Consider the following 11,953-nt stretch of genomic DNA (forward strand, 5'->3'; position numbering starts at 1 on the left):
CAGTATGCTAGCTGGAGCCGTTTACCTCCAGTCTTTGTGCTAAGCTAGGCTAGCGGTGGGTGCGTCAGACAGAGTTACGGCACGCACGGAGATGAGAAGGGTATGTATGGATGGACTTATCTAACTCTGGGGGATACGGTGAATAAGCTAAAGTCCCAAAAAGTCGGCTTGTTCCTTTAAGTGAACGTAAACAGTTGAGAAATAAAATGCATGTGTAACAGTATCTTGGATCTGTCCATTAGCTCTTAAAGTGACGGCAGCCTAATAAACCCGCTGCTGTCTGCAATTTTAATGTTAATCAAAGAACAATCACTCATTGCTCTTGACTGAATAATTTTTGTAACTTTAATAATGAATCTGTTTCATGGCTGGTAAACAAATATTTATGGCTGGTATAAATTAAAAAGTCACTAGCCAATTGCAGGTGTGACAAAAAGTTAGTTTTAGGCCCTGGCATTAAATTATATTACATCAGTGTTTCCCAGACTGGGGTTCATGAGTTTAATGAAAAACTATTAATTAAATCATAAAAAATTAAAATTAAAACAAAGTAAAACTTAACATTCACTAAAAAATGTTTTGTATTATTTTGTTTACCTGCATGTCATGTGACCATTAACCATCATGTGAGATCAGTGAACAATTTTATTATTATCATCATTATTGTCCTAACTTATTAACTTAAAACTCATGGGGTTCTTTCAGTAAATATATTAGGGCAAAGAGGCTCAGCTAACAAAAAAAGAAATGACGTGCATTTGAATATGTTTGAAATACAAAAGCCTTTTAGAGACAGTAATACATGACTTGCTGAATGATCATTTCAAATGATTTCTGTAAGGTGATTTTTTTTCCCTCTGTTTGCAGATACCAGATGAATGAGTAGTAGGCTACAGTTGCAAAATTGACTGACTAATCTTATAAAAAGTTTTTTTTTTCATTGTAGACTCCAAATATAACTCACTCTGAAATAAAAATGTTATAGCAACAAGCCATTTCCTCACAAAAGTAGTTTATTTAGCATTGCGAAGACACTTCTCCATTGACACCCATTCAAAAAAAATGGCCTTTTGTCTTAAACGAATGTGTTTCACCACACAGGCCTTTGTGATATAAATAAGGAATGCCTGTAGCCTATTTAACTTACTTTCTTGTGCGGCTTGTGTGCTGTGATGGGAAGCGAAGACTGACGCAAGCAAGTGCTTTTATTTGTAGCTTTAACAGTTTGACAATCACAAATATTTAGTTTGAGGCTTGTTAGATTTCCTGTCAAAAGGTATTAATACACCAATCCCACGCATCTGCAACCTATGAGAAGAAGGGTGTGGAAACCAATACAAAGAGTGACTGTTTAACTTTCTAAAAATAAGTGGGTGGATGCGTTAGATAGTAAAACATGACGAAGGCCGCATGATTCTGTGAATCAAATATGCAAACATCAAGCGTCTGAGACGGTTCCCACGAAGCAGACGTGCCCTTAAAACTACAAAGCCATTGTGGTTTTGGGTTACAATACCACACCTGTGACCTGCGATGATGATGATGATAATACTGCGCGCAGTGTTTCTCTGTTGGGGTGAATCTCGTGAAAAATGTCAAATTTCAGATCGAATCAAAAGAAAAAAAGATATTTTGCATAAACTAAGTATTATTTTCATGATAATTAAACATCACCTCCTAAATTCTCACTGTAAAAACATTTAATTTTAATTACTGTAATGCAAAAAATAGTGTGTATTACACTGAAAAAAATTATTAGTTGAAATTAATCAATTTTTTATCGTAAGTGGTTGCATTCAATTGATTTTATCTACATTTAAACAAATACATTAAGTTGAACTTAATCAATTTTAGTTCAACTTAATGCATTTGTTTAAATGTAGATAAAATCAATTGAATGCAACCACTTAAAAAAAATTATCATAAGTGGTTGCATTCAATTGATTTTATCTACATTTAAACAAATACATTAAGTTGAACTAAAATTAAGTTCAACTTAATGTATTTGTTTAAATGTAGATAAAATAAATTGAATGCAACCACTTACGATAAAAAAAGTGTACGATTTTTTTTCAGTGTACTTAAGTGTTTATACACCACTATAGTGTTTATTTCACCACTAAAATAGCATTACAGATTTTTAGTTTATTTGGTTTAATGCAATAAAAGATACTAACAGAAATGAGTTTTGAGATGAGATGCATTACAGAAAAATGTCATTTCTTTTTTTTTTCTCTTTCTCTTTCTCTCCAAGTGAAACATGACCAGAACAGGTTTTCATGAGATTCATCTGTCAGAGCTGCAGAAAGCAACATTTCTACAAACATAAAGTAAAACCAAACAATGAATAAACTTCCAGAGTTATAAGCACGCATTCATGAATCTTGACATCATCCAGCCATGAGGACACTAAAATAATACGAAAATAAAAGAACAGCACTTTGTTTTTTCGTATAAAAAACAGCCCGAGCTCCATTTCTAAGCAGCACTGGTGTCCTCGCGTGAGACATTAATGAACAAACGGTAATATATTAGAGCCTCTAACGAGGATTATTCACTCTCCCTCATCTCCAAAGCAGCCTGTGCAACATTTCCTCCATCCGTTAAGCACTGAACACACTAAACCCAACGTCTTTGGCTACTTTCCCCTCTTGGATCGTCCTTTCCGGCCGAGTTTTCCAGAGCCGTGTGCCGAGGGCCCGGGCTGCGGGGGGGCAGGGGCCGCGGCGATGTTGATCTGGCCCTCTTGGATCTCCTGCCGGGTGTCTGCGGGCATGCGATCGATCTGCTGCTGCGTCTCCAGGTAGAACATGACGTCCCGCAGCTGCTCCTGAAGCTCGGCGATCTGGCCTTCCTTATTGGCTGCGGTCTCGTGACTCCGCCTCTCCTCCTCCTGCAGCTGCGACTGGAGCTGCGTCTGATTGGATCGCAGGCATCGGTTCATCTCCTGCTCCTCACGCAGCTCTTGACTGAGCTTCACCACTTTGTTATTCAGCTGGGAACATCTGCAGCACAGAAAGACTGTCAAGAGTGCATTATACTATAAAAATGGCATTTTAAATATTGAAATGATGAATAGGCATCGTAGGCAACTCGATTTTCACAAATTTAACAAAAAATATTTTTACAACAATTAATACTTACACTGTAACTTTAACTTTATTACTTTCATTAATAATAAAAAAATCATAACATTTTAAAATAAATAAAATCTTTCACCGTTTGAAGGAAATCTTATTCATATTTTTTATGTAGTATTATTATTATTATAGTGGAGCGGCTAAGTGCTTATGTTTGGCAGAATCGTTCAGTTTATGATACAAGCGTGAAAATTGGTATGAGCAGTCTCCATGGGTCACTTGACAAGAAAATTGTCCGAGCCACTTGAAATTTCAAGATGGCGGCCATTTTTCAAGATGGCCGACACCTTAGTGGAGCAGTTAAGTGATATAGTGGTTTATTTGGTGATACAAGCATGAAAATTGGCATGAGCAGTCTCTGTGGGTCACTTGACAATAAGCCACCTACAGCAAATTTCAAGATGGCGGCCATTTTTCAAGATGGCCACCACCTTAGTGGAGCAATTAGGCTTAAGAAATCATTTAGTTGGTGATACAAGCATGAAAATTGCCATGAGCCTAATTGCTCCACTAAGGTGGTGGCCATCTTGAAAAATGGCCACCATCTTGAAATTTCCAGTAGCTGTGGGTGGCTTATTGTCTAGTGAACATCAGAGACTGCCTATGCCAATTTTCATGCTTGTATCACCAAATAAACCACTATATCACTTAACTGCTCCACTAAGGTGTCGGCCATCTTGAAAAATGGCCACCATCTTGAAATTTCCAGTAGCTGTGGGTGGCTTATTGTCTAGTGACCCACAGAGACTGGCCATGCCAATTTTCATGCTTGTATCACCAAATAAACCACTATATCACTTAACTGCTCCACTAAGGTGTCGGCCATCTTGAAAAATGAAAAATCTTGAAACTTCAAGTGGCTCGGACAATTTTCTTGTCAAGTGACCCATGGAGACTGCTCATGCCAATTTTCAGGCTTGTATCATAAACTGAACGATTATATCACTTAGCTGCTCCACTATTATTAGTGCTGTCAAATCAATTAATCACAATTAATTGCATCTAACATAAATTGATATATATATATTTACAAACTTTTATGTTAGGTGCCATTAATCACGATTAATCCGTTTGATAGCATTAAGAAACATTAACTTGACTATATTTACCGTGCAAGTTTTATTGTAGTATCATAGAGATATTATTATAGTTTTTATTAATATTTTGAATTAGTTTTTATTTGTATTTTTTCCAGTAATTATTGCATTTTTGTGATTATTTATTTTGTTCTTTTATTCATACATTTCTATAGTTTTTTAGTTATTTTAGAACATCAAGTTAAACTAAATGAAAATGAGAAATGTTGCAACTAGCTGAAATAAAATCAATAAATTCAGTTCGTTTTCTTATATCAAGTAATGAAGTTTTTTACGGTTTTAGTTTTAGTTAACTATAATAACCCTGTTACCATCGTGAAGTTTACCATCGTGAAGTTTTGTCTGGCCTATAATAAAGAGACGTCAATGTTTTGCATGATAATGATGTGAGATTCAGTAAATTATACTTCTTCTCGATGGATTGTTTTTCTTTGATGAGTTCGTTCAGTTTCCGCTCCAAACTGTCACACTTGTCGATCGTCTCCTTGAATTTGGCCTTCATGTTGTTGATCTAAAAGACACACACACACACACACACACTTTACTGGAGTTCATTTGAGCTGGAGCAGATTATGATGATTTTAAACTATGCTTATTCTGGATTAGTTGTAGTAAACTGCAGTCCTCACCTCCTCCGCTGTGTCTTTCTCCAGATGAACTATTTTATTCTCCCAGTAAATGCGCTGAGAGTCTAGCTGGCTCGTTAATAAATATGAATACTAGCGAAAAAAGACATTAAAAACATTATAAGAGAAAGTGATAGAAGAGTATCCAACTTTCCACACTTTCACAGAAAACACACACTCTTGATTCTTGAATATGTGAGTCTCCTACATACACATAATGGTTTTTATACTGTACAAACTGTATATTCTCTCCCGTTAAACTAACCCTATGTCTTTTAAGACATTTGGTTTACAAAAGCACAGGAAGTGTCCTCATAAACCATGTTTATGTTATGTAATTATAAACCATATATACAAGAACACACACACACACACCTCGAGCTGCAGCGCATCGATCTTCTCATCCTGACACGTGTCTCCTTCACACTCGTACTGCACCATCTTCCCGTCTGTTTTACTGGCAACGAGCCGGTGAACGTAGTTATCTGATCCACATACAGAATATTCAGGAACTATTTTGTTGACGATTACATGTAAAATGTTTCAAATATCAAATTTAAAATGACATCATTAAAATAGGATTCAAGTGAACATGAAACAACATTTAATGCATTTCACTTCCACATAATTTGACATTTTGAGTGAAATATTTAAGTTGAACTATTATGCCCTTTTTCAAACTCTTGATGTTGTTTTTGGGCTCTACTAGATCAGGTTTTCCTGCTTGAATGTTGATTATTTTCCCCATATTCTCCATTGTTGCAGCTCCTCTCTTCCCAGTCTGTCAGTAACGCTCTGTTTAGTTCCTGTCTCTATGAAGCCCCTCCTTCTGAAAAGCACACTGCGCTCTGATTGGTCGGCTGGATCAGTGTGTTGTGATTGGTCAAGTGCTTTGAGTGTGTTTGGGAAATGTCCCGCCCCTTACCATAACCGCCAGTTTAACACACTACTAACTAACTCAACCAGGCCCCGCCCCTTTATTCTGCGCATGAATTATTTAAATGAGGAATATTGTGACGTGTTTGTTCCCGGAAGAAACTCAAGACTACAATGGAGGCGTTTCAGGGAGTTCAGAAACACTGATATAGAGAATAACTCAGAGCTTTTTCATGTTCATACAGCAACATTACACACTAAAGAAAGATGAACATGGAAAAAGCATATATGATTTTTTTTAGCAATACATTCAGGGGGAATTTGATTTTATCCAGTTATAAAAGTAAAAAATAAATTTTAAATTTAAAAAGTTTCTAATTCTAAGGCCGTGTGTCCACCAAAGCGTTTCTTCATATGGCTAGCATATTTTTTCCAATAGTTTTCAATGGGAACGCCACGTTTTTAAAAAGGCAGGATCGTAACGAGGCGTTGAGAGTCTATTTATGGTCAAAATTTTTGGTAAAAGGCAGCGCTCATAACTGTCACTTTTTACCCAGCCATCCAATCACAGCAGAGAAGGGGCGGGACAAACCGCCACATAACAAAAGAACAAAATCATTTACAACAAGAGCCAGAGCAAATACTTAAAGGCTAAAAACTCTTTGGTGGACACGCGGACTAATGGCTAATCTGATTGGATAAATTAAATAATGTATTATTGATTTATTGCTAGCCACTTTTGAATCTCTGGGATCTTTGTTCCTGATCTGGGACGTCACACACCTCCAGCGTAGTCCCAGACCCTGTGATTGGTCAGCTGCATGGCGTAAGTGTGCTGCGTTTCCTCGAAGTGCTTGTAGGCATGACGACTGATGTAGCGTCCGCAGCCGATGTGACCGCAGATGAGACAGATCCACAGGTTCTGGGAGAGATTAGCAGATATATACATCTCAAATATAATACAAGCAAAAAATTATAAACATTTCTGTTCATTGAAATCAAGCTGAAATCAAATAAAATATAAATATTAGAAAATGTGAAATGTTGCCTTGGCAATAAACTGTTGAAGCACTATAATTATTACCTGGAAATAAATAAAAACTAAAACTGAAAAAAACTAAATAGCAATATAAAAAAATAATAATTAAAAACTAATAAAATGACAAAACGAACAGACTACATTTTTTACTAAAATTAACATGAAACTATGTTATATAACTAAAAATATACAAATAAAGGATGAATAAAATAAAAATATTTATTAAAATAAATATAATAAAAATAATAAAATAAAATATATGAATAAAACTACAATAAAAGTGAAATAAAAACTAAAATAACACATCTGTATGCGCATTATTTTGATAATCAATTAATATGACTTTGATTCATTGAATTTAAAAAAACAAATTTGGTTTTCAGTACTTTATGATTTAAAAAAAAAAAATTGGTAACACTTTACAATAAGGTTTCATTAGTTAACATGAACGAATAATGACCAATACTTCTAAATAATTTATTAAAATGAATGTTAATCTCTACATTTATTTACTAACACATTTTTAAGAGTAAAAGTTGTATCGATTAACATTAGTTAATGCAGTGTGATGCGTCGCTCACTGTTAGTTCATGATAGTTAATGCATTAACTAATGTTAACAAGTTATTCCATCCATATTCCATACAGTGTGCAAATATGTATCTATGTTGGTTTTAAAATGTGCAAAAAAGGATCAATTAAAAACATCACATTGTAAAACTTGCCCACCATAATAAAGTAAAACATAAGCACTGACTAAACGACCATTACAACAGTCCCTTTATATTCACTGCTGTCATAAAAACACAACATGTGTTAATGTAGCGTTTTAAACATGCATTTAATGTCCAACAAAATGCATATTTAACAGCAAAAATATGAGTATGAGTAAAGTACATATAAGTTCAAATGCATTCTGACCACAGAAATGTTTTCCGTACATGCAGGATTAATCTGATGTTCTGGGTTAGTTACCTCTTGCACTCCACACTCAAAACACTTGTTCTCCTCCACGGGTTCAGGAGTCTGACAGTATCTGCACACCGGACACCTGAGGCACAAGCAAACACCATCAGTGCTCAGTAGATTATTCAGAAAGATTATTAGATTAAACATTATGCACACCATTAGTGCTCGGAAATTAGACCTTTTCCTCTCTTCATAAACATCTCTGATTCACTGGTGCATGAAATATTTAAGAATAATATTTAATAGACACAAATTTCAGGATTAAATTTTGATTTACATGTCTGCGATTCAATTTTGATCTTGATTCAATTCAATATTAATTTGGATATATATTTCCATAAGGACAAAAATCTCTTTCAACTAATGTTATAAACTATACAGGAAACCCGTCATTTGGTTCGTTGCTTTATTATTATAATATAATATAATATAGGTTGTTATATATTATAATAATGGTGATTTGTATACAAATATTTAAATTGCACATAAGGCAGTTTGTATAATAATAATAATAATAATAATAATAACTTTTTAATTATATAATTGTTTCTTCAACAATTATTATTATTATTTTTTTTTTACATTTTAAAACCTATTTAAATTATGGATTTATTTATTTATTTTAAAAAATATAGTAGTGGTCAAAAGCATAGACTGTAAAAAAAACATTTCAAATATAATGTTTTATGTTTCAAAAAAATATTTTAAATATGGGGAAAGAACAAAACACTATTTTGGTTAATCTGACAAAATTATTTGGCAAAAAAAAAAAAAGGCAAACTACAGCTACAGTTTTTTTTTTTTTTTTTTACTAAAAAGATGCATAAAAAGACAAAAGCATACATTGACTACAACATAATCAGTTATTAATATTTAGTTGGTTCTCTCTTGTTTTTGCACGTTCATAATTTCTTTGTATGACAGTCTGGCCAAAATGTATGTCGGCACATAAAACAATCGATTTCAAGCACAAATATTTAATAATATTTGGATAAATATTTCCTAGGCTTGATGTCACTTTTTCCCACTTCTATAGAATGAATACTGAAGGACAGGTTAAGTCAAAATATAATGAGTGTTTAATAAAAGTAAAGCTTGTAGTGATTTATTGGATGGGAGGCGCTACAAAGTTTTGTTCATTCATCAACTAAAAAAAAGCATAGACTAAAATATTCTTGGGATTTAAGAAACGATATCGGTTCATCAAAATTGATACTTTCAACCCAGCCCTAATATTTCATATGTGTGTAACAGTGTGTGTTAGGGACTCATTAGTAATAGTGATGCATGCATTAGCAAACACCACTAATAATAACTTGACCTACATTTCAAGCCCAATCAAATCCTGAAGAATAAAATAAAGTCTAATCCTACATAATTTCCCTCTGAATATCATTTCTCTCAGAAATACACTGGTTAAATGTGTCATACGTGTCAGTTCATGTGTGTACACACTTCAACCTGAAACCAAACCAGCGGTTTGCATTCTCATTGTGCACAAATGTGACATTGTGACTTTCATCTCACAGTTCAACTATGACAATTACACACAAACACAACAACAACAAGAATAGAGAACAGCCTGGCAAACTTTGATCACATGTCAATGAAGAACCGGGACGAAAAGGTTCAAAGTGATGCACGTAATTAACAGAAGACAGTGAAATATTAGCGTGTAAACACCGTGTCAGAGGAGAAGAATGAGTCACGAGGAGAAGGGCGTGGATGAAATACGTCAAGCGTCAATTAAATAAACGGAAAAAATACTCTCAAATGTCTCAAAGTTACTATAAAGTCTACTTAATTTAATACAATTATAATTTATAATAATAATAATAATTTTTTATTTTATAACTTAGTGTTTAGGTAATTAAATGTAAAATAAATGTATTATTTTAAATTAAAAATATTAAATCTGATTCAAGTCAAATGTCTCATATAGTTACTATAAAGTTTACTTAATTTAATAAAATAATTTATTAACAATTAAGTTTTTTTATAACTTTTTGTTAACAATAAATGTAAAATTAAATTGAAATTTTACATTAAAAACATTACATTTGATTTAAGTCAAATGTTTTATAAAGTTACAATAAAGTCTTTCTTTATTTATTAATTTATTTCGAACAAATTGCAATATGTCCGAAAAGGAGCGGGATGAAGCAGAAGATACTTAATTTAATGTACTTAAATTACAATTTAGAATAATAATATTTTTTGTTAACAATTAAATGTAAAACAAAATTTTTATTTGACATTAAAAACATAAAATTTTATTTAAGTCAAATGTCTCATAAAGTTACTATAATAAAGTTTATTTAATTTAATTCAATAATTTATAACAATAATAAAGATTATTTTTTAGAACTTTGTTAACAAATAAAAGTCAAATAAAATAATTTTTAAATTAAAAACATTACATTTTATTGAAGTCAAATGTCTCAATAATACAAAATTTACTTAATTTAATTTAATAAAATAATATTTTGCAATAATAAAGTTTAAAATTAGTTAATTTCCATAATTTGACATGTTGTGAGTGAAATATTCAGCAATAAATAAATGTAGGACGGGACTTGATTTTATCCAGTAGGATTGAAATTGATGATATTATTTAATATTAATTTTCCCAACCCACACAGCCTTGGATACATCACCAGAAAAGTTTCAAAAATGTCAATGAATAAATGTATATATATATATATATATATATATATATATTTTTTTTTTTTTTTTTTTTTTAAATGGTCTTTAGAATAATTCGACGGTAAATAATAGAGTGAGTTTTGCTTTGCTGTTGAATCTCAAGGCAGTGGCTGTGAATGACAGCACTCACGTGGCATCCTCCCATCTCTGCAGACACTGGCTGTGAAAGCTGTGGTTACACAGGGTGGTCAACACACCGTTCACCGACTCGTCCATGCGCTCCAAACACACCGTGCACTTGGGCAGCTCTGTCAGGTCCATCACGGGTAAACTGGCACCCTGGTGGATAATGAAGAGTTTCAGATCATTCAAAACATTCCAGAACGCTGCCGCTATTGTTATGCATGTAAATCAGTGCTGGAAACATGACATGTGTGTGTGTGTGTGTGTTTTTAAACAGAAACAGCTAGTCAACAACAAAAAAGGTTCATCCTGGTCACTCAAGCAATGCATCGGCCTACAGTAGTGCTCAACAAGAGTCGAAAAGTCGTTTTTTTGAGATTACCAAGTACAGTAACACTTAGTGTAAACGGTCACAACAGTTGCTCGCTTCAGTAAACACCCCAAACACACACACACTCTCTAGCCGTACCTCTTCAGATTTGATGACTTCTGCTCTCTCCACATAGACTAACTGGCAGACCGCATCCTCAATGGAGTTGAACTGACGGCCGTTGCTTGTTGTGTAGAAGCTGTCGGCATCGGCCTAAAGGAATTAAAAAACAACGAAACTCGTGAAACTTTAAACATCAACAAGCTAATTTGCATGTCTACATTTTCATCTTCATGTTTTTAAAGTCCCTCTGCAGTCAATAATTGAATCCCTTAAAACTCATGTTTGATAATCAAAGTGACATCTTTAAATGTTGTTTTCCTGTTAAATTAATTTCTTCATGCCTTAAAATAGCTTGAATGTAACTTACACTTGCTTCATTTAGTATACGTGGGTACATGAATATGCAAATTAGCCCCGCCTCCACTCACTCACTCACTGTAGTAAACGCTACACGATGACAAGTGGAAATACTGGTTTTATTCAGCCATACATGTTTGAACTAGAAACGTATTCAGAAGAAGAAGAAGAGAAAGAGTGAATTATACAAGCTCGACAAGTCCATGTATCAGAATGTTTATGCATATTGCATATTGATCCAATATTTTTACTTAACCTGTTAGTGATACATTATTTTACAAATCTGTCAAGAAAACAAGTTATTAGAGTTGTCGTTGAAATGTCTATATTTCACCAACAAACTGGAGTAGAAACGATTATAAAAAAGTTGATATATGAACTGCCTTATTTGCAATTGAAATGTTTGTACAACTTAATTTGAGCTATTTGAGTGTTGATTTAAGCAATGAGCCCCGCGAAGCCGACAGTGCACGGTAAAACACATGCAGCAACAGAGAATCACAAACGGCAGGAGCTCAGTAACACTAATGTAATGCGGTCACAGGTGTGTGTTTGTTGAGTAATTTACAACGGCTTTGAACGCGGCTC

At 33.6% G+C, this 11,953-nt stretch overlaps 1 protein-coding gene and 1 long non-coding RNA gene across 2 annotated transcripts in view; one reads left to right on the top strand and one right to left on the bottom strand.

The window, feature by feature from the left end:
• Positions 1 to 998: 998 nt before the first annotated feature.
• LOC307153028 lies at positions 999 to 2,352 on the top strand. The gene is made up of 2 exons (XR_013820100.1): positions 999 to 1,786; positions 2,059 to 2,352. It is a non-coding gene; the product is annotated as an uncharacterized lncRNA (long non-coding RNA).
• brap (BRCA1 associated protein) overlaps positions 1,773 to 11,953 on the bottom strand; it is a 22,892-nt gene continuing 12,711 nt past the window's right edge. The window contains exons 5-12 of the mRNA XM_079862103.1: positions 11,045 to 11,158; positions 10,583 to 10,731; positions 7,753 to 7,828; positions 6,523 to 6,661; positions 5,239 to 5,348; positions 4,867 to 4,956; positions 4,645 to 4,748; positions 1,773 to 3,005 (exon numbers count right to left, since the gene is read on the bottom strand). Coding sequence (XP_079718229.1) covers positions 2,639 to 3,005; positions 4,645 to 4,748; positions 4,867 to 4,956; positions 5,239 to 5,348; positions 6,523 to 6,661; positions 7,753 to 7,828; positions 10,583 to 10,731; positions 11,045 to 11,158 — 1,149 coding nt within the window. The 3' untranslated portion in view covers positions 1,773 to 2,638. The remainder of the gene's footprint in view (positions 3,006 to 4,644; positions 4,749 to 4,866; positions 4,957 to 5,238; positions 5,349 to 6,522; positions 6,662 to 7,752; positions 7,829 to 10,582; positions 10,732 to 11,044; positions 11,159 to 11,953) is intronic.

This window comes from Squalius cephalus (genome assembly GCF_949319135.1).
Source record: "Squalius cephalus genome assembly, chromosome: 24".
NCBI lineage: Eukaryota > Metazoa > Chordata > Actinopteri > Cypriniformes > Leuciscidae > Squalius > Squalius cephalus.